The 25,991-nt window shown below is 42.1% G+C and overlaps 1 protein-coding gene across 1 annotated transcript in view; it reads right to left on the reverse strand.

Annotated features, from left to right (window-relative positions):
* The window catches only part of mmd2a (monocyte to macrophage differentiation-associated 2a), a 42,030-nt gene that overhangs the window by 13,779 nt on the left and 2,260 nt on the right, over window positions 1–25,991 (reverse strand). The window contains exon 2 of the mRNA XM_034190867.1: window positions 7,873–7,954. Within this exon, the coding sequence (XP_034046758.1) occupies window positions 7,873–7,954 (82 nt within the window). The remainder of the gene's footprint in view (window positions 1–7,872; window positions 7,955–25,991) is intronic.

Consider the following 25,991-nt stretch of genomic DNA (forward strand, 5'->3'; position numbering starts at 1 on the left):
CTTGAAACACTAAATGATACAATTGCTTCAAAAATGAGGCACTGTTTCTAAACACTGGAAAACACCAAATCAAAAACTGCTCTAGAAAACAAATCAATGCTTCGAAACACTACATAGAAACATTATTTCATAAAAGGGTGACTATTGCACAAATTTATTCAAATATGATTAACTGTTTCGAAAATACTAAATGAAGCAAAGGCTTCGTACAATGACTCACAGTTTCAAAACACTTGAAACACTAAATTATACAATTGCTTCAAAAATGAGGCACTGTTTCCAAACACTGGAAAACACCAAATCATAAACTGCTCTAGAAAACAAATCAATGTTTCGAAACACTACATAGAAACATTATTTCATAAAAGGGTGACTATTGCACAAATGTATTCAAAAATGATTAACTGTTTTGAAAATACTAAATGAGGCAAAGACTTCATATAAAGACTCACAGTTTCAAAACACTTGAAACACTAAATGATACAATTGCTTCAGAAATGAATCACTGTTTGTGAACAATTTAAACATGAAATGAAACGATTGCATCAGAAAATGAGCAACTGTTTTGAAATGTTTGAAACACTACATGATGCAGTTACCTTAGAAAAATAATTATTGTTTTGAAACACTAATAATGTGTTTCAGAAGATGACTGCTGCTTTGAAACACAACAATGGTGAAATTTAATGAACATACGTTTCAGCTTCTCCCTTTTTGCTCAAGATCGCCACAGTGGTTACAATTTAGATCTGAATGTTGATTCGGCACAAGATTTACACCGGCTGCCCTTCCTGATGCAACTCTACATTACATGGAAAAAGGGTGCAGATGATCTTAAACAGAAAGCTATCTGTAAGCCTGAAAGTCTGTAAGCACCATGCTGCCCAGTTAAAAATTAATTCCACGCTAGGCTCCTGCCTTCAAGCATATTAACTCTGGTTGGATTCATCATTCAACATCTACAGTAAAATACTCACAACCCCTCAACTTTGTCTCAGTGTCAAAATCTGCACACTTCTACCCATTCTCCAGCAAATGTGGACCTGTGGCAGGAAGGACATCTGCTCTGGTGACCTCAAGCAAAAAAAAAAAGGGGGAGAAGCCAAAATAACTTATGACTTTACAACGTGGCTTTCCATTTGGTTATTTTTTATCTTTTTCAGACACTTGTAGGAAATGAATCTGCAATTGTTCTTCTAAAAGTAGCTTCCTGACATTGTGAATGTTCCTTCTGAAAACAGGAGATGCAGATGTTAAACGTTCAGTTCAAAAAGTGGCATGAAATGAACAAATCAATCAGTAATCCAAAGTAAACATTGAATGGATGGATCTGGAATTTAAATTGGCCATAGGTGTGTGTGAGAGTGTGAATGTCTTTGTCCGGTTATACGTGGCCCTGCGGTAGACTGGCGTCCTTCAAGCCTTATGACTGCTATAGGCTCTGGCCCCCCACCCCACCCCCAAAATTACCTTTGATTGGAGTAAGCACATGTAAAAAGTGAATGAATGAATGGATCTGTGTAATCACTGACAAAGCCTGCTGGCTGTTATGAGGTTGTAAACTCCCCCCCCCCCCCCCACACACACACACACAAGAATTTCAGTGGCTCCACCTTGACCCCACTGGAAACTTGACTTTTGACATTTAAAACCCTGTTTTTAGCCTGTTTTTCACATCGTCTGACTGGTACTACAACCCTCCCTCACACTCCCCTCTAGTTTCCATCACACCAAAGATGTATTGTTTGTGCACATGCACCAAGATCAAGTGAGCAAAAGTTCACGACACGTAATTCAAGATGTATTTTTATTATTACTGTTACCCTGCAAGTCGGCAAGGCAGCTATAGCAGGGTATTGTTTTCACTAACGTGTGTGTGTGTGTGTGTGTGCGTGTGTGTGTGTGTGTGTGTGTGTGTGTGTGTGTGTGTGTGTGTGTGTGTGTGTGTGTGTGTGTGTGTGTGTGTGTGTGTGTACAAGATAACTCAAAAACAGCTGGACATATTTCCTTCAAACTTAGTGGGAACATTATCTGAAAAGATACAGGACATCCAGAAAGTATTTAGCACTTTAATTTTTCCACATTTTGTTATGTTACAGCCTTATTCCAAAATAAAGTAAATTAATTTTTTTCCCTCAAAATTCTACTCACAACACCCCATAATGACAACATAAAATAATTTTTTTCAAATGTATTAAACAAACAAGAAATCACTTAAGTATTCACACTCTTTGCTCAATACTTTGTTGATGCACCTTTGGCAGCAATTACAGCTTCAAGTCTTCTTGAATATGATGCCACAAGCTTGGTGCACCTATCTTTGCCCATTTCTCTTTGCAGTAAATGGACTGCATTTATATAGCGCTTTTCCATCTGCATCAGATGCTCAAAGTGCCCAAGGGCCCTTAATGATTTTCCGGGCAGGCTGGGGTTTGAACAGAGGATCCTCTGGTCTCAAGCCCAGCGCTTTACCACTAGTACGCAGTACCTCTCAAGCTCCATTCAGGTTAGATGGGGAGCGTCGGTTCACAGCCATTTTCAGATCTCTCCAGAGACGTTCAAGCAAATTCAGGTCTGGGCTCTGGCTGGGCCACTCAAGGACATTCACAGAGTTGTCTTGAAGCCACTCCTTTGATATCTTGGCTGTATGCTTAGGGTCATTGTCCTGCTGAAAGATGAACCATCGCCCCAGTCTGAGGTCAAGAGCGCTCTGGAGCAGGTTTTCATCCAGGATGTCTCTGTACATTACTGCATTCATCTTTCCCTCAATCCTGACTAGTCTCCCAGTTCTTGCTATTGAAAAACATCCCCACAGCATGATGCTGCCACCACCATGCTTCACTGTAGGGATGGTGCCTGGTTTCCTCCAAAAATGACACCTGGCATTCACACCAAAGAGTTCAATCTTTGTCTCATCAGACCAGAGAATTTTGTTTCTTATGGTCTGAGAGTCCTTCAGGTGCCTTTTGGCAAACTCCAGGTGGGCTGCCATGTGCCTTTTACTAAGGAGTGGCTTCCGTCTGGCCACTCTATCATACAGGCCTGATTGGTGGATTGCTGCAGAGATGGTTGTCCTTCTGGAAGGTTCTCCTCTCTCCACAGAGGAATGCTGGAGCTCTGATAGAGTGACCGTTGGGTTCTTGGTCACCTCCATGACTAAGGTCCTTCTCACCTGATAGCTCAGTTTAGACTTGCGACCAGCTCTAGGAAGAGTCCTGGTGGATTTGAACTTCTTCCATTTATGGATGATGGAGGCCACTGAGCTCATTGGGAAGAAATGTTTCTGTAACCTTCCACAGATTTGTGGTTCCAGACAATCCTGCCTCGGACATCTACAGACAATTACTTTGACTTCATGTTTGGTTTGTGCTCTGACATGAACTGTCAACTGTGGGACCTTAAATGGAAATAAATGGACTGCATTTATATAGCACTTTTCCATCTGCATCAGACGCTCAAAGCGCTTTACAATTATGCCTCACACTGACCCTGATATCAGGGTGCTGCCATACATGGCACTCACTACACACCTGGAGCAATAGGGGATTAAAGGCCTTGTCCAAGGGACCTTAGTGATTTTCTAGTCAGGCAGGGTGTTGTGAAAGTGACGTGACACGGACCCACAACAGGGGGCGTTAATGAACAGACAATGGATAAGCCAAAAAGTAACAATTTAATGTTGTGAATCGCACAACAACGTACAGACAATAATAATATGGTGGACTGTCAATCATACACCAGGTGACGTGTGGGCAGGCTCGACGATAGAAGACGCCTGGAGAGAGAAGAGCCGGATCCCCACACAGCTTCCACCACCAACGGAGCTGAAGAACACCGGAGCTGCCAAGCCCTGCGCCCCAGGTGGTCGCTGTCTTCAGCAGTCAGACCCGGTACTGCTGGCAGAGAACAGAGACAGTCCTGATGAGCGCGAGTTCGCACACTCAGTAATCCCACAGTCTGTATTAAGTAAAGGAGGGAAAACCTCCACCTCCAATCACACACACTCGTGCAGCTCCTGGTCAACCACTTATCTGAGTTGGGGTGTGAGGCGAAGCCGTCGCTGTCACACCAAACGCCAATCCTCCAGATAAGGAAACACTCCAGGAAAACGGCTGCAAATAGAAGTTCAGGTTAAACACACACAGTGTCAGGCAGCAGAGAAATTACCTGAATGGTAGTTGATTTCTCGGCGAGGAGGTGGAGTTGCAGTCCGGTCTTTGTAGTGGTGGTGATGGGTGACAGCTTGTGTTGATTGATGACAGCTGTCACCTCCAGCAAAGCCGACGCCCTCTCGTGCTTGAAGCCCGCACTTCAAGCAGGGCGCCATCTTGTGGTGGTGGGCCAGCAGTACCTCCTCTTCAGCGGCCCACACAACACAGGGATTTGAATCCATGATCTTCTGGACTCAAGCCCAACACCTTAACCACTAGACCATCACCTCCCCCTTATATGTAGACAGGTGTGTGTCTTTCCAAATCATGTCCAGTCAGCTTAATTTACCCCAGGTGGACTCCAATTAAGCTGTAAAAACATCTCAAGGATGATCAGTGGAAACAGGATGCACCTGAGCTCAATTCTGAGCTTCATGGCAAAGGCTGTGAATACTTATGTACGTGTGATTTCTTAGTTTTTATTATTATTATTATTATTATTATTATTATTATTGTTGTTGTTGTTGTTGTTTTTACTTAATTGGCAAAAATCTAAAAAAAATTAAAAAAGCTTTTTTCACTGTCATTATGGGGTATTGTGTGTAGAATTTTGAGAGGAAAAAAAAAATTTAATCTATCTTGGAATAAGTAACATAACAAAATGTGGAAAACGTGAAGCACTGTGAATACTTTCTGGATGAACCATATATTGTGGTGTGTCGAGCGTGCAGGGTGTGCATCAACCCTCAAATGTCTTTCATTATTATTATAACATTTTATTTGTTTTGGTGTGCTTGCTTCATAAAAACATGGAGAAGAATATTACCACCTACAGGACAGCAGTCTCTGTCCTGCTCCCTACTGTCGAGGATTTTTGTAATTATTCTATACGTCTGCCTGTAAAGTTTTTGGTTTGACCGTGTTAGTGCCACTCAGTCCCACTCCCCCTCGCTCTCTTGGACTCAAACACTCTCAAAGATTAAAAGAGATTATAGGAGGCTCCGGGATGAATCACGTGATTCTATGTAACATACAAAAATCCTCTTCACTCCCCATCCCTGCAGCCATCCATCTTTTCAGTAAATGCACTGAACTGAAAGTCATCAAACATGGAGACAGGCGGCGACGGACAGAGGAATGGAAAACTGACCGGTTCTGTGCTGCATTTTGAGATTATCCCAAAACGCAACATCATATCATAGGCAGTCTGTTGTGATGTGTTGACTCACACCTGGAAGCAAACATTTATAAAAACACTGATGAGGAATGTTGCAGGACATTCTTCAAGAATGTTTTTCAACTTATTCTGTGATCACATTGTTCCCAGACATACAAAACCATTTCTCTTCTGCATCATGTCACTGCAACATCGTATCCTCATGTTGAATAAATTCAGCACACACTAAATTATTTCACTGAGAGGACAAAGGAAAAAACATCCGTTGCTGCTGCTGATTGTGAGAGCAGAAGGGCCACAGCGATGAATGCTGTCTAAATTTTTTAATTTCCAACTTTCTTTGCTCTCCTTTCTTTGCACATCAGGCAGGCTGATTCTCTCTCTGCTTTTAAATCCTCTCTTAAAACACATTTCTTCTCTTTGGTTTTTAACTCAGCTTGAGATGTTGGTTCTTATTATTTATTGTTTTAACTGTGGTTTATTATTTTTGTATACAATGTATTTTAACTTGCTTGTTCTTATTTGTGTACAGCACTTTGGTCACTGGCATTGATTTTAATGTGCTGTATAAATAAACTGAGATTGAGATTGAAATACTCAATGCAAGGGGCGCTCGGCGTGGAGTTCAGCGTGTAGTTCGACATGGCGTTCAGCGTGGCGCTCGCTGTGGCATCTGGCATGGTGTTTGGCGTGGTACTCGCCGTGGCGCTAGCTGTGGCACTCAGCACAACTCAGGAAACATCAGTTAAACTCATACCAGTTTTGAACATGTTCAAAAATTTTGGAAGCTCAGTTGAACTCCTGGCTACTTCAGCTCTGGGTGGCTCAATGTAGGTTTTGGGGCAACTCTATGTCCAGCTATCACACAGAGCACAAAAAGAGCTACCACAACGTCTGGTATCCCAAGTTGAGTACGACTGCAGACCAACTTCACAGGCCTTGTCCCAGACTGTCACCAGTTGAGTTCAGGTTGGGCTGTGATAGCTGGAAGTTTGAATGTGTTCCAGGAAAATATATGAGGAAAATATGTGAACGTTGCTAAAACAGGTGTTCAGTATGTTCATTTGGACCAAAGAGAAATTTGTGGTTTCTGAGTCATTTCCGATGAAGTTCTGCTCTGTACCCTTGGCGCTAAATAAGATCCAAGAAGTGTGTGAATTTTAGTTTTGGCTGTTACCATGGTAATACAGCCTGTAGATACGAGTATGTTCTTCCAGCTTCTCCCTCTTTCACGTGGGGTCACCACAGCAGATCTGATATGGACCTGCATGTTGATTTGGCACAGGTTTTATGCCGGATGCCTTTCTCCACTTTACATGGAGAATTGGCACAGGTGGTCTTGAACCAGCAACATTCTGGTTTGGAAGCAAGCACACTAATGTCTTGGCCATCATGCTGTCCTCCAGAGCCTATAAATAGTCAGGTAATTACTCAGGTTGTCAGTCTGCGCCCGTTGTTACGCAGATTTCAATAATGGCACTGTCAGCTGAGAGCGAGAGGTTACCAACCGCCATTAAACATAACGAAGAAAAAGAAGAAGAAAGAAAAAAACTGGCGGAGCAACGACACAGAAATGAATTAATTTAAGATATCATACGAAAGTAGTGATGTGGATTTTGCTCACAGAATTTCCAGTTTGGCATGAAGACACTGTTGCCACAGTAAGCTTTGATGAGCTGACTACACCGTTTGTTTGCGTAACATTTTTACTGAACAATATTATTATGCAGAATAAGATGTAGCCTTCAGTGGTGGACACAGATCTGTGCAAACATTGGAATTGGATTAGAATGGGAATAACCCCCTTGTGTTTGATGATTTGCAGACGTTAATGCAGGATTTCACGGATACAAATTGGGTTTTACCTGCGACGCATTAGCAGAGCCAGAAGAACAGCTATTTTTGACCATTCTACCGGCTCTGCTAATGCGTCGCCGGTAAAACTCAATTTGCAACCGTGGAATCCCACATTAACGTCCGCAAATCATCAAACACAAGGGGGTTATTCCCATTCTAATCCAATTTCATCGTTTGCACAGTTTATTTTTCTGTAAGTAATTTGGTCAGCAAACCTTACCGTAGCAACAGCATCATCACTCCAGTACCATTATTAACATCTGCTTAGCAAAGCAGTCAGGGCACGGAGTAATAAATCAAATGTGAAACAGTCAATATTAAAAAACAATATTTTGCCACCATCAAATCGATATTTTATGGTCTGAAATATTACACAATTAACCAATCAGATTTGCAGAACAAATGTAGTTGGATTACAATCTCGTTTGAACAGTTCTGAAGCCTGAAGTTCTGAAGCCCTCAGTTTGAGTCTGACTCAAGAAACTCCAGAAGAAAAGGTACTTTGTGTGTGTGTGTGTGTGTGTGTGTGTGTGTGTGTGTGTGTGTGTGTGTGTGTGTGTGTGTGTGTGTGTGTGTGTGTGTGTGTGTGTGTGTGTGTGTGTGTGTGTGTGTGTGTGTGTGTGTGTGCGCGCGTGTGTGTAAATATGTGCATGTCTGCGTGTGTGTGTGTGTGTCTGCTGAACTCACCCCGTGTGTGGCACAGTTAGCCGCATGTTCGTATTCAGTGGGCTGGTAACGCCTACTGGCCGGGACCCTGCAGTTCATAAACCTGGTAGTCGGGGGGTATGTTGGGGGACAAGACAAAACAGTGATTTTACAGTTAATAACTAATTGTGCTGAAGCTATGGAGGCCATCGAACCATTTCAACACTCGGTTGTAGAGACTAGTTTCTTTTGTGGGCCTCACAAAGGTCGACTTCCAGGTTCAGGCTTTTCTGAGAACAAGTTCTATGATCAGCTAGATCACGACAACATGCACAAATGAATGCTTACCGGTATATTAGAGATGCAGCTAAGAATTATTTTCATGGCTGATTAATCTGTCAATCAAGACAGACCTTTTTGGCTCAACAGAAAAACTGTGATTTAAGAAGTGAGGAAAAAGCTCACTGACAAAATGCTTTATTTTCTCCTTATTAATAACTAAAGCTGGTCTCTAGCTGACACCCAATTGGAAACCCAGCTGGGGCATAAAAAATGTGTAATCTGTTGTTTAATATTATAACCAATCAAGATGGGAACATGTTCAAAAAAATTTGTGATGTCCGGATGAATCGTGTTCCACAAAACTAAATAATTGGATTAATTTGTGTAGATAGTGGCTAATATGTGTCTTTCGCTGTAATTCTAAAGATGACTTTGCTTCATATTTTATTTGTACTTCTTGAAATAAATAATATTTTCTTACGTGCGTATTTGACTGCTCGGTTATTTGATGCCAGGCTACAATGCAAACAAAAAGGAAAATACAATGCAGATTATGTTAATTGTGATGTGAATAATAGGCGATTTCTTTGCAGCTGGATGAAAATTACCGGACCAGGCAATAGATTGCAGCACAGTGTGTGTGTGTGTGTGTGTGTTCAAAGACTTATTGTTTCCTGACCTCCTTAAATCTCTAGAGATATAATATACACCAATAATCCTGTGGAAAGACATGCTGCATTCTTCAGCAGAAGGCAGTTTTGAGTTGTTAGCAGATTCATTTTAGTTATGTGGAAAGGTGTTGTTATAGCCACAGACATTCGTGTATAGACTGTACACATTACTGTTATAAGCATGCCCAGTAGCTCCTGTGTCATGGGGCTGGATTCAGTATTGCTTGTAATCAGCACTAACCTAGTGTATTATAATAATATAACATACAACTTTAAACTGCTGTTGTGATTAATCCTGTCTTTTTTTTTTTTTTTTTGGAACTGGCAAGTCACCCAAAGGCACATTGCAAGAGTAAGGTTTAACCTTACCCACCCCCCAGAGCAAGCACATTGGCAGCAGTGATAAAGAAAAACTCAATCTGGCATTTTTACTTCTGCATCACAGCACAAGTTGGCCGAATACAAGAGACATAAGTCCAATGTGAGGAAGAAACCTCCAGCGGACTACACTAAACTTTGATCCTGATTACACATCTTTGAACGCGAACTAATAAATGCCCTTTGATCCTGATTTTAATCACTGACATTTCATCTTGATTGATGAATGCTACAGTTCCTTAAGGTTATGTTTTTGTTGTCACTTGTCTGGCTGCGTGTGATTTTGCTTTGATCCTGTAATCAGGATCAAAGGAATCAGGATCAAGGGGCAGATTCAATATGAAGTTATTAGAAGAGACAGAATTACTCAGATGATAAAAAAAATCTTGAAATATTTTCATCCAAAGCATGCAGTAATCCAGCACTATAATTTTTACAAGTCAAAATTTGGTGATGGGGTGCTGAAGAGTCCCTCTGGCTACACCCCTGTGCACAGTGAGGTACTGGGGAAGGTTAAGGGTTTAGGGAATCATGGTATGTCAGTGCGTGACCCTCTGAAGCGACAAAACACGAAACAGAGTGCGTGTGTGTCTGCATGCGTGTGCTCTGGTTATTCTTAGAGGATATATCGCTAATCTTAATCATGCTGTCTGCATTTTAGTGTGTCTCACTGTTTCCCCAGCAACTGCATCACTATGACCACCGGTGACTTCACTGTCTGTAATGGAACAACAGGATATGTCTGACCACTAACCATTAACTACATTTGCATTATTTGTGGTTCTTGTTGCCAAGGGAAAATTAGTGCACGTGTGTGGTTGTTTGCACTGTGCAGCCTGTTGAATAAGCAGTAAATCTCCCAATTCCGGTTTATGGGGGAATAAACACATCTGGAGATGTTACAAAACCACGTTTTACATCACAGCACAGACGGACACAAACAAACTGATGCAAATGCACGGACACAGGTGTGCGGTCAGCTGTCTTATGTAATTCATCATGTCATATTTGTTGCATACTAATTTTGTATGTATAAGAGAGGAGAACAACTGAAAGAGAGTGATGAACCTCATTAATAAAAAACAGTTCAAAATTGCCTCCACTTAAAAAGGATTCACTAATTTGAGCTAAGACATTAAATGTCTGATATTAAATTTATACAAATTTTAAAGAAAACTTTGAAAAATGCTGAAACCCCCACACAACACGTAGAATTGATTACTTACAGCTTTGCTCTAATCACTTTGCCAACTAATAACATATAACAACAACATCAATAATAACAATAATAATAATTGTTATTATTATTATTATTATTATTATTATTATTGTCCATCCATCCATCCATCCATTTTCTTCCGCTTTATCCGGAGTCGGGTCGCGGGGGCAGCAGCTCAAGCAAAGTCACCCAGACCTCCCAATCCACACACACCTCCTCCAGCTCCTCCGGGGGAACCCCAAGGCGTTCCCAAGCCAGCCAAGAGATGTAGTCCCTCCAGCGTGTCCTGGGTCTTCCCCGGGGCCTCCTCCCAATGGGACGTGCCCAGAACACCTCTCCAGCAAGGCGTCCAGGGGGCATCCGGAAAAGATGCCCGAGCCACCTCAACTGACTCCTTTCGATGTGGAGGAGCAGCGGCTCGACTCCGAGCTCCTCCCGAGTGACCGAGCTCCTCACCCTATCTCTAAGGGAGCGCCCAGCCACCCTGCGGACGAAACTCATCTTGGCCGCTTGTAATTGCGATCTTGTTCTTTCGTTTATGAGCCAAATCTCATAACCATAGGTGAGGATCGGAACGTAGATCAATCTGTAAATCGAGAGCTTTGCCCCCCTACTCAGCTCTCTCTTCACCACGACGGTCCGATACAGCAACCGCATCACTGCAGATGCTGCACCGATTGTTGTGTGGGCCGCCAGAAGAGGAGGTACTGCTGGCCCACCACCAGAGGACGCCCTGCCTGAAGTGCGGGCTTCAGGCACGAGAGGGCGCTGCCGCCACGGACACAGCCGGGAGTGACAGCTGTCACTCAGTAATTCCTGACAGCTGTCACTCATTCTTCATCATCGCACTCCATAAAACCCAGACGTCATCTCCACCTCATCGCCGAGATATCGTACTTCATTGGAGGTAATATCCTCAGCCATTTGTGTTTACTTATAAGCTGTATATTGTGAGTGTTTGCAGGAGTACCGGTCCCTTTTCCTGTGGTGCTGAGTGAGTGCAGGACGGCACTCTTTTCCTCTGAGGGATCACTGTAAATTCATCAGCATATTGAGTGAGAGGTGGAGGTGGCATTCCCACCGTTGTTGTTACTGGATGTACACACACCTACACTTGACTGTCTTTGTTCTCGCCAGCAGTACCAGATCCGACAGTCGGGGACGGTGATCACCTGGGAATTCGGGACTTGGCGGCTCCAGTATTCACCAGGTTCAGTGGCGGCGGAAATCGTGTGGTTCCGGCTCTTCTCAGGACAGACGTCTTCTATCCTCGAGCCTGCCCACACGTCACCTCTGTGGATTGACTGTAATCTTATTCTGAGATTGTCTGTATGTTCGTTGTGCTCCTTCACAACATTAAATTGTTAATTTTTGGCTCATCTATTGACCGTTCATTTGCGCCCCCTGCTGTGGGTCCGTGTCACTACACTTTCACAACACCGATCCGTCTATCGATCTCACGCTCCATCCGTCCCTCACTCGTGAACAAGACCCCGAGATACTTAAACTCCTCCACTTGAGGCAAGGACACTCCACCGACCTGAAGAGGGCAAAGCACCTTTTTCCGGTCGAGAACCATGGCCTCGGATTTGGAGGTGCTGATTTTCATCCCGGATGCTTCACACTCGGCTGCAAACCACCCCAGTGCATGCTGAAGGTCCTGATTTGATGAAGCCAACAGAATCACATCGTCCGCAAACAGCAGAGACGAGATTCTGTGTGTCTGTGGTATTATTATTGTTATTATTATTATTATCAGTTTTATTCTGTTCATTTTTAAGTGTTATTACACCAGCGTGTGGTAGCATGTGAAGAAAATAATCAAAGCATTTAAACCTTGAGCTGTTTCTGAGAAAATAACACAAACTGTCTAAACACATATTAAAGTTTACAGCCAAAAATACTCCAACTCCATGGAAAGGAGCTGCTGCTTGCCACACCCCTACTATAAGTATCTCTTCAGCAGACCATGCAGGTGCCAGAGCTCTTGGTGAAATTCTATTGTACCTGCATTCATGGTAAATGTCCACCAGGTAGAGATATTGGTCCATTTCAAGAACCTTGAGTACAGGCCGCTGTGGGACACGATGACAAACCTGTTGCTTATAGGAGTGAGTGAGTGAGTGAGTGAGTGAGTGAGTGAGTGAGTGAGTGAGTGAGTGAGTGAGTGAGTGAGTGAGTGAGTGAGTGAGTGAGTGAGTGAGTGAGTGAGTGAGTGAGTGGAGTGGAGTGGAGTGGAGTGGAGTGGAGCGGAGTGGAGCAGAGCAAAGTGAAGCAGGTGAATGGGCCCTTGCTGTGAGCACCCATTGTTCCCACATAAGGTTGCAACATTGTGCATGGACTGCACCCACATTCCCACACATTTCACCCTTTCTCCCCAATCTTGGGGACCTGACACTATAAATAGCTCTGTCAGCATGGTTCCATACCACAACTGATCAAGACAGCAAAGTGATTCTCTGTTTAGGCTGCCTTACAGTTGATATTGGAAGAGACAGGGTTTTGATGGTGATGCAGAGGAAGAAGTTTCAGAATGTGAGGATCACATTTCTAAACATTCAGAGTCTGACACTGAGTTTGTAGAGGAGGGTGAGCATCAGCCAGCTCCGAAGCATGAAAGAGCCTCAGGACCAGCCCTTCAGCAGCCAGGACTAGTCTGTGAAGTGTGTGGACCCAAGATGGACAGAAAAACACTATATAGATGCACCCAGTGGAAGACATATGCAATACACACACAGTGAAACTCTGCCCCGCATGTGTGGTATAGACTTGTATGAAAATGGCCGAGTTCAATGGAGCTAATGTGTTGTTCAGATAGGTGTTATGTGTAAACTGACCTGAGTAGGTTAAATTTGTAATGAAATTCAAATAAATAATGCACTATAGTTTTTGGGAAAACTTGCTTCATTTGTTAATTATTTTCCAGTTATGCCTGTTTTATTATGCATTTCATTATCTTCTTACATTTTAATTAAAAATGAACAAAAACAAGTTGCCTTTCTATTCATAAATGTGATTTAACAAAGGTAAAAGGAACAAGCGTAACATATGTGTTGTTTGTATTACTTGCAATTGGGATGAAGTTAACATCTGCTGAGTATTATACAAAAAAAAAAAAGTGTGATTATGTTGAATTAAAACCCCAAAATGCAATGGGTCCACCAGACCCAGCAGGACTCCCTGTGTAACAAAAAAATGAAGACCCTGTGAAGTTTAACAGACTTTTTGTCTTTTTTCTTGCATCAAATCTCTTCATAATTGTCACACAGACTCATAATTTTGTAATTCTGCTGTTGGATTTCTTCATGACTCATCGTATGTGCAGATGGTTTCAGTGTTTAGAACTGAGCTTGTATCATGTCTTCCTGCAGATCAGAGAAAGAAAATGTTTAGTGAGGCTTTGTGTGGCTGTCATTCTTTCATGCACATCAAACCAGAAGAGAAGAGCCTTGTTCTGCAGCACCATCAATGGACCTGAAAGCAGCACTCTGATGTCCACTAATCATTTATGACAGATCAGAGCATGTGGATGAATGTGGGGATCTGAAAGTAAAGGATGTGGAGCCAAAGGCTTTGATTAGAGCACGCCGCTGACGTCATGACAACACTATTCTCTCTTTCCAAGTGGCCATGTCAACTGGACTTGTTTAGTTCCTTGAAGATGCATTGCTCTTCACCCAGAAAAGCTACATCAGTTCTAACTGGAGCAGTGAGAGACTCAAATATTTGTCTGTAATGACATCAGTGACCCCACCAAGGATAAATATTTGAATTTCTCGCTACTCCAATTAGAACTGTTGTAGCTTTTCTGGAAGAAGAGCAAAACATCTTCAAGGAACTAAAAAAGATGAGTACACCTGACTCAACTTACCTATTTTCCAGAATACAATTCACTCTGGAGCACGATGCATGTGTCAAAAAAAAAAAAAAAAAAAACATGTTGTGAAGAAAAAAAAAACATACAGCAAAACTCGCCTAAACCTTCATCGTATAAACCAGATACTCACACTCACCAGACCCAATGTCCCAGTGTTTTTATGTGGTTTTCCATGTAATAAACAGTTTTTATGTATTATGGAACTCACTTTGTAACACAGCGTTTCTCTTGGGGGCAGGTTTATCAACAGACAGGAACCTAATACATGTGCATGCCACAGTCTGTGTTGTTACTTAAGATTTAAGAAATAAGCAAGCTGGACAAATAAATATGCATTATACATCATATCGGATGTTATTTGATGCAATTTGGGCAAAAGAAATCTTCAGATAGACACAGATTGCTTGCCCACAGCTTTGGAAACACTACAATAAAATTGTGACTTTATTAGAATGTTTTTTAAAACAACTCTTTATTTTGGGATTTTTATGCAATATTGTCAGGGGTGGCCAAGTTCGGTCCTCGAAAGCCACCTTCCTGACACTCTTAGTTGTCTCCCTGCTCCAACACACCTGAATCCAATGAAAGACTCGTTAAAAGTCTGCTAACGAGTCTCTTCATTGGATTCAGGTGTGTTGGAGCAGGGAGACAACTAAGAGTGTCAGGAAGGTGGCTCTCAAGGACCGAACTTGGCCACCCCTGAATATTGTAATGTACTTTTATTGTTAGCATTGATTATTTTATTACTGGAGTTTATTTTGTTTAGAGCTTTGATTGTTTCCAGTATATACAGTAGTGTTCAGAATAATAGTGCTATGTGGCTAAAAAGATTAATCCAGGTTTTGAGTATATTTCTTATTGTTACATGGGAAACAAGGTACCAGTAGATTCTCACAAATCCAACAAGACCAAGCATTCATGATATGCACACTCTTAAGGCTATGAAATCGGGCTATTAGAAAAAAAAAGTAGAAAAGGGAGTGTTCACAATAATAGTAGTGTGGCATTCAGTCAGTGAGTTTGTCAGTTTTGTGGAACAAACAGGTGTTCCCTAGGGTGTCCCCAGATAGGGTGTCCCCTATTTAAGGATGAAGCCAGCACCTGTTGAACATGCTTTTGTCTTTGAAAGCCTGAGGAAAATGGGACTTTCAAGACATTGTTCAGAAGAACAGCATAGTTTGATTAAAAAGTTGATTGGAGAGGGGAAAACTTATACGCAAGTGCAAAAAATTATAGGCTGTTCATATACAAAGATCTCCAATGCTTTAAAATGAAAAAAATAAAAAAAAAACAGATGCATGGAAGAAAAAGGAAAACAACCATTAAAATGGATAGAAGAATAACCAGAATGGCAAAGGCTCACCCATTAATCAGCTCCAGGATGATCAAAGACAGTCTGGAGTTACCTGTAAGTGCTGTGACAGTTACAAGACGCCTGTGTGAAGCTAATTTATTTGCAAGAATCCCCCGCAAAGTCCCTTTGTTAAATAAAAGACATGTGCAGAAGAGGTTACAATTTGCCAAAGAACACATCAACTGGCCTAAGGAGAAATGGAGGAATATTTTGTGGACTGATGAGAGTAAAATTGTTCTTTTTGGGTCCAAGGGCTGCAGACAGTTTGTGAGATGACCCCCAAACTCTGAATTCAAGCTACAGTTCACAATGAAGATAGTGAAGCATGGTGGTGCAAGCATCATGATATGGGCATGTTTCTCCTACTATGGTGTTGGGCCTATATATCGCATACCCGGTATCATGGATCAGTTTGGATATGTCAAAATACTTGAAGAGGTCATGTTGCCTTATGCTGAAGAGGACATGCCCTTGAAATGGGTGTTTTAACAAGACAATGACCCCAAGCACACTAGTAAATGAGCAAAATCTTGGTTCCAAACCAACAAAATTAATGCCTCGCAGATGAGAGGAAATCATGAAAAACTGTGGTTATACAACTAAATACTAGTTTAGTGATTCACGGGATTGCTAAAAAAAAAGCAGTTTGGACATAATAGTTTTGAGTTTGTAACATCAACAGCAGATGCTACTATTATTGTGAACACCCCCTTTTCTACTTTTTTTTACTAATAGACCAATTTCATAGCCTTAACAGTGTGCATATCATGAATGCTTGGTCTTGTTGGATTTGTGAGAATCTACTGAATCTACTGGTACCTTGTTTCCCATGTAACAATAAGAAATATCTCAAAACCTGGATTAATCTTTTTAGTCACATAGCACTACTTTATTCTGAACACTAATGTAAGTTGCAGAAGTTACAGGATCTCAGGCTTTTATTCTGGAAAATACTGTACTTTTCTCTCTCTTTCATATATTTATATTCTCTCCAGCCAGAAACTTGTATCTTCTTTCTTGACTCGTTCTGCTACACGTATGTGTGCATGTGAAAGCCATGTTTCATGACACTTAACTGGTTGTAAAAGTCCACTGCAGCACATTCCAGGCATTAATGAGGCTACTTAGAGAAGATTGGAACCTTTTGTTCTTGGTAAAAACCATTTGGGTTTAACCCCCTCTGGAAATATCCCACACAGTGAGGGCAGAAATTTTTAGACCATCTGAATCAAATACAGACTCCTCCAAGTCAAGCAGCCCATTTCCACCACAGAAACTTAGGGCATTTTAGAGATCCGACAACTTTATACTTGTTTCCCCTCCAGGTACTGACCTGAAAGGTGATTTTTGGGGGTGAAATAAGTCCGTCCTCCGGGTTGGTACTTCTGAGCAGTCCTGAAAAACTGCTGGAGGGGGCTGAGTGCTGATACTGATACTGAGACTGCTTTGGAAAAAGATTATTTTGAAATGTACAAAATTCAAAATAAAACTATTACTTTTGAAAATAATTCTGTTTTTAAAAGCTCAAAATGCTAAATGAAGCAACTTTTTACAACATGTACACTTTCAGATGACTGATTTGCAAAGTTGCAAGATGCCGAGACATCAGGTTAGAGTCTCATTCTGATTCCATAAGTTGCTACAACTATTTGCGCACACCTGCGGCTGAAAGACAGAGTGTGCCCTATGAGAGCCCACTGAACCCTCTTGCGGCAGGTGTTGGTCAAATTCCAGGTGACACACACGAATATTTAACACCACTCACTTGGCAATGTGTGGCCATTTGTGCTGTTAGCACGACAACAGTCAGCAGACAATCACTTTTGAGCTGGCTGTGAAATTTGTCTAAGTGCCCCCACGAGTGTGGCGTTGCAAAACAATGCACATGTCGCATGCCACAATTTCGGCTCCCCCCGCAACACGTGCCATGCGTGTGAATCGCGTGTCCGCCATGTGTCTGCAACACATGGTGGATGTGTTGCAGATGGGAGGATAACTAAATAGCAATAAAAATAACTAAAAAGAAATAATCACATAACACAGACACAGAGTGACACATTGGTGTGTGCTGAACTGACAAGGGCTGTGGCTGCCAACAGCTGCAGCTGTTCTCTCTGGTTCTGGATGTCACGGTTGGGGAACATGTACTGTGTTTGGATGGACATAAACTTACAACTGTCCACTGTGACGTGCTTGTGTCTGCTTGCTGTCCTCACATGGAAATACATAAAAACATACATCGCTGTTGCGACAGGCTGCAGTGAGCAAGCACATGGCACGCACATTGACAGGCTGTCCCAGGTGAAACGGACCATCAAATCATAACACGTAGCAGGCAAACTGAATGTCACGTCACCCATGTGAGCTCTGTTCCACATGATGCAGTGTCTGTTCTGCAGCACGCCGTCCACAGGACATGCTGCAGGCCAGTAAATGTGGACATGATCAGAGTGCACTGCTCCATTCATATCATTTCATGACTGTACATCTGTGACCATGGGTCATCTACAGCGGAACAGATGGTTCATACTTGTACTGTTCACTCGATAAGAGGGATTCGATAAAATGCAGTGTTGTTTTTATGGTATGTGGTTTTATTTATTGCTTTATTTATTTTAATACATCTACAACCCCAATTCCAATGAAGTTGGGAAATTGTGTGAAATAAGATAAGATAAACTTTATTGATCTCACAGAGGAGAAATTCACGTTACGACAGCGCTTAAAAAAACAGACAAGGTGGGTTCAAGTAGAGGAAAATGTTCATCAAACAGCGTGTGCAAGGATAAGCAATAATAATACAGTACAAGACATAAGAAATAAGGTAGAAATAGAATATGTATGTATGTATGTATATATATATATATATATATATATATATATATATATATATATATATATATATATATATATATATATATACACTCAACAAAAATATAAATGCAACACTTTTGGTTTTGCTCCCATTTTGTATGAGATGAACTCAAAGTTCTAAAACTTTTTCCACATACACAATATCACCATTTTCCTCAAATATTGTTCACAAACCAGTCTAAATCTGTGACAGTGTACACTTCTCCTTTGCTGAGATAATCCATCCCACCTCACAGGTGTGCCATATCAAGATGCTGATTAGACACCATGATTAGTGCACAGGTGTGCCTTAGACTGTCCACAATAAAAGGCCACTCTGAAAGGTGCAGTTTTATCACACAGCACAATGCCACAGATGTCGCAAGATTTGAGGGAGCGTGCAATTGGCATGCTGACAGCAGGAATGTCAACCAGAGCTGTTGCTCGTGTATTCAATGTTCATTTCTCTACCATAAGCCGTCTCCAAAGGCGTTTCAGAGAATTTGGCAGTACATCCAACCAGCCTCACAACCGCAGACCACGTGTAACCACACCAGCCCAGGACCTCCACATGCATCCAGCATGTTCACCTCCAAGATCATCTGAGACCAGCCACTCGGACAGCTGCTGAAACAATCGGTTTGCATAACCAAAGAATTTCCACACAAACTGTCAGAAACAGTCTCAGGGAAGCTCATCTGCATGCTCGTAGTCCTCATCGGGGTCTTGACCTGACTCCAGTTCGTCGTCGTAACCGACTTGAGTGGGCAAATGCTCACATTCGCTGGCGTTTGGCACGTTGGAGAGGTGTTCTCTTCACGGATGAATCCCGGTTCACACTGTTCAGGGCAGATGGCAGACAGCGTGTGTGGCATCAGGTGGGTGAGCGGTTTTCTGATGTCAATGTTGTGGATCGAGTGGCCCATGGTGGCGGTGGGGTTATGGTATGGGCAGGCGTCTGTTATGGATGAAGAACACAGGTGCATTTTATTGATGGCATTTTGAATGCACAGAGATACTGTGACGAGATCCTGAGGCCCATTGTTGTGCCATACATCCAAGAACATCACCTCATGTTGCAAAAGGATAATGCACGGCCCCATGTTGCAAGGATCTCTACACAATTCTTGGAAGCTGAAAATGTCCCAGTTCTTGCATGGCCGGCATACTCACCAGACATGTCACCCATTGAGCATGTTTGGGATGCTCTGGACTGGCGTATACGACAGCGTGTACCAGTTCCTGCCAATATCCAGCAACTTCGCACAGCCACTGAAGACGAGTGGACCAACATTCCACAGGCCACAATTGACAACCTGATCAACTCTATGCGAAGGAGATGTGTTGCACTGCATGAGGCAAATGGTGGTCACACCAGATACTGACTGGTATCCCCCCCAGTAAAACAAAACTGCACCTTTCAGAGTGGCCTTTTATTGTGGGCAGTCTAAGGCACACCTGTGCACTAATCATGGTGTCTAATCAGCATCTTGATTGTTATGTGCCAACGCGGGTTGAGGAGCGGACCTGCGTCTGACTGAACCCAGCGCTAAATAACCAGAAAGCGGTTCCAAAAACAAAACATTTATTCCCCTTTCTGTGCAATAATTGTGTACAACATAATATATAGCTTGTCTGGCGGAGTGAAGGACGGCGCGCTCTCCAGCACCCAAAGGGATTGAAGCCCGGCGCTTCTGGACTCACATTCACCGCCAAACACCCCCCAGGTGGACACGACAAACTGACTCTGTGAAGGATAGAAGAGGTGAGGTAAGTCAACAGCTACAACTAATATCCTTCAAAGGCACACACTATCAGCAACACATTCAGGTCTGAATTTAAGCTTTATGTAAATGAGCAGCTTCTCACAACAGGTGGAGGATCATCAATCCGCACGCCACGGCCGTGAGAAGCGAGCTGCACAATTCTCATCAATGTTCAAATATACTGCGTAACAAAATACCAAATTACTATTAACACTTATTCAGACAATCAATCACCTCTGATGTGTGCTGACAGCATGTGTCCCTCACCCGTCCTCCTTCACAGGCACGATGTGTCAAACCCAGGCGCGGTCCTCAGCGTCTCACAAACGAACGTCACAAGGTCGAGTTCCCGGCAATTCTGCTTGAACCACTCATGGCTTAAATGCAGAACGCCATCTAATTATCTGCTTCAGCTGAAAGTCCTTAAGTCTGCACGTGAGCATCATCCACAGGTGCTGCGAGTCATTAGGCCTGCACGTGGACATCCTCCACAAGTGCAGCCAATAATGTTGATGAGGGTGAAGGATTCCTCTGCCAACACCTTCTCCACAGACAAAAACCAGTTTGCATACCACCTGGAGAGCAAAGAAAAGAAAACAACACAAAAACATCCAGCCAAACCCCCCAACACACAACACTTGATATGGCACACCTGTGAGGTGGGATGGATTATCTCAGCAAAGGAGAAGTGCTCACTATCACAGATTTAGACTGGTTTGTGAACAATATTTGAGAGAAATGGTGATATTGTATATGTGGAAAAAGTTTTAGATCTTTGAGTTCATCTCATACACAATGGGAGCAAAACCAAAAGTGTTGCGTTTATATTTTTGTTGAGTGTATATATATACACACACACACACATACATCCGTATGTATATATATATATATACATATATATATATATATATATATATACAGTTACTTTGAAAAAGTAATCCAATTACTGATTACTCCTTGAAAAAGTAACTTAGTTACTTTAATCAATCAATCAATCAATTTTTTTTATATAGCGCCAAATCACAACAAACAGTTGCCCCAAGGCGCTTTATATTGTAAGGCAAGGCCATACAATAATTATGTAAAACCCCAACGGTCAAAACGACCCCCCTGTGAGCAAGCACTTGGCTACAGTGGGAAGGAAAAACTCCCTTTTAACAGGAAGAAACCTCCAGCAGAACCAGGCTCAGGGAGGGGCAGTCTTCTGCTGGGACTGGTTGGGGCTGAGGGAGAGAACCAGGAAAAAGACATGCTGTGGAGGGGAGCAGAGATCGATCACTAATGATTAAATGCAGAGTGGTGCATACAGAGCAAAAAGAGAAAGAAACAGTGCATCATGGGAACCCCCCAGCAGTCTACGTCTATAGCAGCATAACTAAGGGATGGTTCAGGGTCACCTGATCCAGCCCTAACTATAAGCTTTAGGAAAAAGGAAAGTTTTAAGCCTAATCTTAAAAGTAGAGAGGGTGTCTGTCTCCCTGATCTGAATTGGGAGCTGGTTCCACAGGAGAGGAGCCTGAAAGAAAAAACTTTACTGATTACTCAATTGGAAAAGTAACTAAGTTAGATTAGTTAGTAGTTAGTTAGTAGTAGTTAGACTAGTTACTTTTTTAGTTAATTTCCCCAGCTGCCGACAACAACCCTCTGCCACCTCAACATGACAATGATACCTGTTTTGCCAAAACTCACTTTATAGTCACTCTTTCTTGGCTTCAATGAAAATAAATACTTGTTTTATAAAAAGTAAAATAAAGACCTCTTTCTTGACCTCATATTTAACTGTTGACAGCACTGTAACAGTAAAACTTGCAATTTCTAACCTACATTGTTTATAAATGTAACTATTAAATTCATTCTAACATTTTTCTAACATTTAAATTCTCTCTAAACATTTTACTTGTCGAAATTATTATTATTTTAAGTAGTATTAGTAGTTGTAGTAAAAAAAGGCTTCAAAACTGGACCTTTAATCTAGAGGTGTTGTGGGGGGCACATCCTTGCCCCACACCCCCATTCCATCTGGATTCGCCCCTGCTTTGGCGTTTGAGCAGAAAACATGACCAGATTTACAGGTAAGAAGGTTTTATTGCGTTTTCACATCATATGGTCCTCAGAAAGCGAGTTTATGTGCATTTGAGTGGAAAATAGTGTTAGTTGTTGACACGTCGCGGAGGATCAGCTGTTTTTAGCAGCAGATACGGAGCGGCTCGGAGAAAAAAAAGCATAAAAATGTCTGTAAAGCTCAGTGCAGGTGTGCTGTTGTCACTGTGCTTTAAGAGGTGAGGACAAGTCGTAGCTGTTGCAGAAAACCGCGGATGAAAAGCTCACAGCTCGCTTAAAGTGTGTAGTTCAGTCGAACCCTGACCTCCTGCCCACGGACCAAGTTTAATGCTGCTATTGACCCACAATGCAAAAATAATAGTAACGCACAGTGACTTGGAGAAGTAACTTTAATCTGATTACTGATTTGGAAAGATTAACATGTTAGATTACTCGTTACTAAAAAAAAGTGGTCAGATTAGAGTAACGCGTTACTAAGTAACATGTTACCGGCATCACTGACCCATACACGCATACACATATGCACTCACATACAGTGAGGAAAATAAGTATTTGAACACCCTGCGATTTTGCAAGTTCTCCCACTTAGAAATCATGGAGGGGTCTGAAATTGTCATCTTAGGTGCATGTCCACTGTGAGAGACATCATCTAAAAAAAAAAGGTGATGATGCTGGAACTTTTGTTTGGTGCCGTTCCAATGAGATTTATAATGATGACTGCATGAAGAGAACATGTAAATTTCCACAGTCATTGATGATATGGGGCTGCATGTCAGGTAAAGGCACTGGGGAGATGGCTGTCATTACATCATCAATAAATGCACAAGTTTACGTTGATATTTTGGACAATTGAAAGGATGTTTGGGGATGTTTCAAGATGATAATGCATCTTGCCATAGAGCAAAAACTGCGAAAACATTCCTTGTAAAAAGACACATAGGGTCAATGTCAACGAGTAGATCTGATTTGATGCAAGTGTTAGTTTGGGGGATGAAAATTTACAGGGTGATTCCGTAATTTTTTCCTCAGAATTGAGTGATTCCATATTTTTTTCCTCTGCTTGGTCTAAAAAAGTAACTGTTACTGACTGCCACAATCTTTTTTTCTTGATTTCTTATAGTGTTTCTTAAAGCCAGAAAGTTGCCATTTGAAATGACTTTAGTTTTGTGTCATGTCTGTGATCTGCTTTTTTTCTACAAAATTAAACAACTGAATGAACATCCTCTGAGGCCGGTGATTCCATAATTTTTGCCAGGGGTTGTATATATGAGGAGCGATTGAGAAACTATTTCTCAATTGTACCCGATGAGTTGAAAATGGGTGCATTGTTGAGAAATTTTGGTTTCTCAATGTAAAAGATGGAAAACCATTATCTACATTTTTCTGGGTCGTGCTCAAAACTTCTCAACCACCCCTTGTATGTGTGTGTGTGTGTGTGTGTGTGTGTGTGTGTGTGTGTGTGTGTGTGTGTGTGTGTGTGTGTGTGTATATATATATATATATAGATATATACGAGGGCTGTCAATAAAGTTACGGTCCTTTTTATTTTTTTCAAAAACTATATGGATTTCATTCATATGTTTTTACGTCAGACATGCTTGAACCCTCGTGCGCGTGCGTGAGTTTTTCCACGCCTGTCGGTGACGTCATTCGCCTGTGAGCACTCCTTGTGGGAGGAGTCGTCCAGCCCCTCGTCGGAATTCCTTTGTCTGAGAAGTTGCTGAGAGACTGGCGCGTTGTTTGATCAAAATTTTTTCTAAACCTGTGAGACACATCGAAGTGGACACGGTTCGAAAAATTAAGCTGGTTTTCAGTGAAAATTTTAACGGCTGATGAGAGATTTTGAGGTGATTCTGTCGCTTTAAGGACTTTTCACGGTGCGAGACGTCGCGCTGCGCTCTCAGGCGGCGTCGTCAGCCTGTTCAAGCTGAAAACATCCACATTTCAGGCTCTATTGATCCAGGACGTCGTGAGAGAACAGAGAAGTTTCAGAAGAAGTCGGTTTCAGCATTTTATCCGGATATTCCACTGTTAAAGGAGATTTTTTTAATGAAAGACGTGCGGACGGGTCCGCGCGTCGGGACGCAGCCGCCGCGACGCTCCGCCACAGGAAAAACACCTCTGTTGAAAGCCTTAAGGACAAGTTGGAACATGTCCTGCCTGTTAAACAATTTCTCATATACTCACTCCACTGAAAGCCATCAAAAGCCGCCTGGATTTTACAAATGGTTATCAACACGGAGGTGTTTTTCCTGTGCCGCCGCACCGCGTCGGCTGCGTCCGACGCGCGGACCCGCCCGCACGTCTTTCATTAAAAAAATCTCCTTTAACAGTGGAATATCCGGATAAAATGCTGAAACCGACTTCTTCTGAAACTTCTCTGTTCTCTCACGACGTCCTGGATCAATAGAGCCTGAAATGTGGAGGTTTTCAGCTTGAACAGGCTGATGACGCCGCCTGAGAGCGCTGCACGACATCTCGCACCGTGAAAAGTCCTTAAAGCGACAGAATCACCTCAAAATCTCTCATCAGCTGTTAAAATTTTCACTGAAAACCAGCTTAATTTTTCGAACCGTGTCCACTTCGATGTGTCTCACAGGTTTAGAAAAAATTCTAATCAAACAACGCGCCAGTCTCTCAGCAACTTCTCAGACAAAGGAATTCCGACGAGGGGCTGGACGACTCCTCCCACAAGGAGTGCTCACAGGCGAATGACGTCACCGACAGGCGTGGAAAAACTCACGCATGCGCACGAGGGTTCAAGCATGTCTGACGTAAAAACATATGAATGAAATCCATATAGTTTTTGAAAAAAATAAAAAGGACCGTAACTTTATTGACAGCCCTCGTATATATATATATATATATATATATATATATATATATATATATATATATATATATATATATATATATATATATATATACCCCCTGCGGTTTTGCAAGTTCTCCCACTTAGAAATCATGGAGGGGTCTGAAATTTTCATCTTAGGTGCATGTCCACTGTGAGAGACATAATCTAAAAAAAAAAAAAAATCAGAAATCATAATGTATGATTTTTTTTAATAATTTATTTGTATGTTACTGCTGCAAATACGTATTTGAACACCTACCATCAGCAAGAATTCTAGCTCTCACAGACCTGTTAATTTTTCTTTAAGAAGCCCTCTTATTCTGCACTCTTTACCTGTATTAACTGCACCTGTTAAAACTTGTTACCTGTATAAAAGACACCTGTTCACACACTCAATCAATCACACGCCAACCTGTCCACCATAGCCAAGACCAAAGAGCTGTCTAAGGACACCAGGGACAAAATTGTAGACCTGCACAAGGCTGGGATGGACTACAGGACAACAGGCAAACAGCTTGGTAGAAGACAACAACTGTTATGATTATTTATTAGAAAGTGGAAGAAACACAAGATGACTGTCAGTCTCCTTCGGTCTGGGATTCCATGCAAGATCTCACTTTGTGGGGTAAGGATGATTCTGAGAAAGCTCAGAACTACACAGGAGGACCTGGTCAACGACCTGAAGAGAGCTGGGACCACAGTCACAAAGATTACATTAGTAACACATGATGCTGTCATGGTTTAAAATCCTGCAGGGCAGCAAGGTCCCCCTGCTCAAGCCAGCACATGTCCAGGCCCGTTTGAAGTTCACCAGTGACCATCTGGATGATCCAGAGGAGGCATGGG

The sequence above is a fragment of the Thalassophryne amazonica genome, chromosome 16 (genome assembly GCF_902500255.1).
Source record: "Thalassophryne amazonica chromosome 16, fThaAma1.1, whole genome shotgun sequence".
NCBI lineage: Eukaryota > Metazoa > Chordata > Actinopteri > Batrachoidiformes > Batrachoididae > Thalassophryne > Thalassophryne amazonica.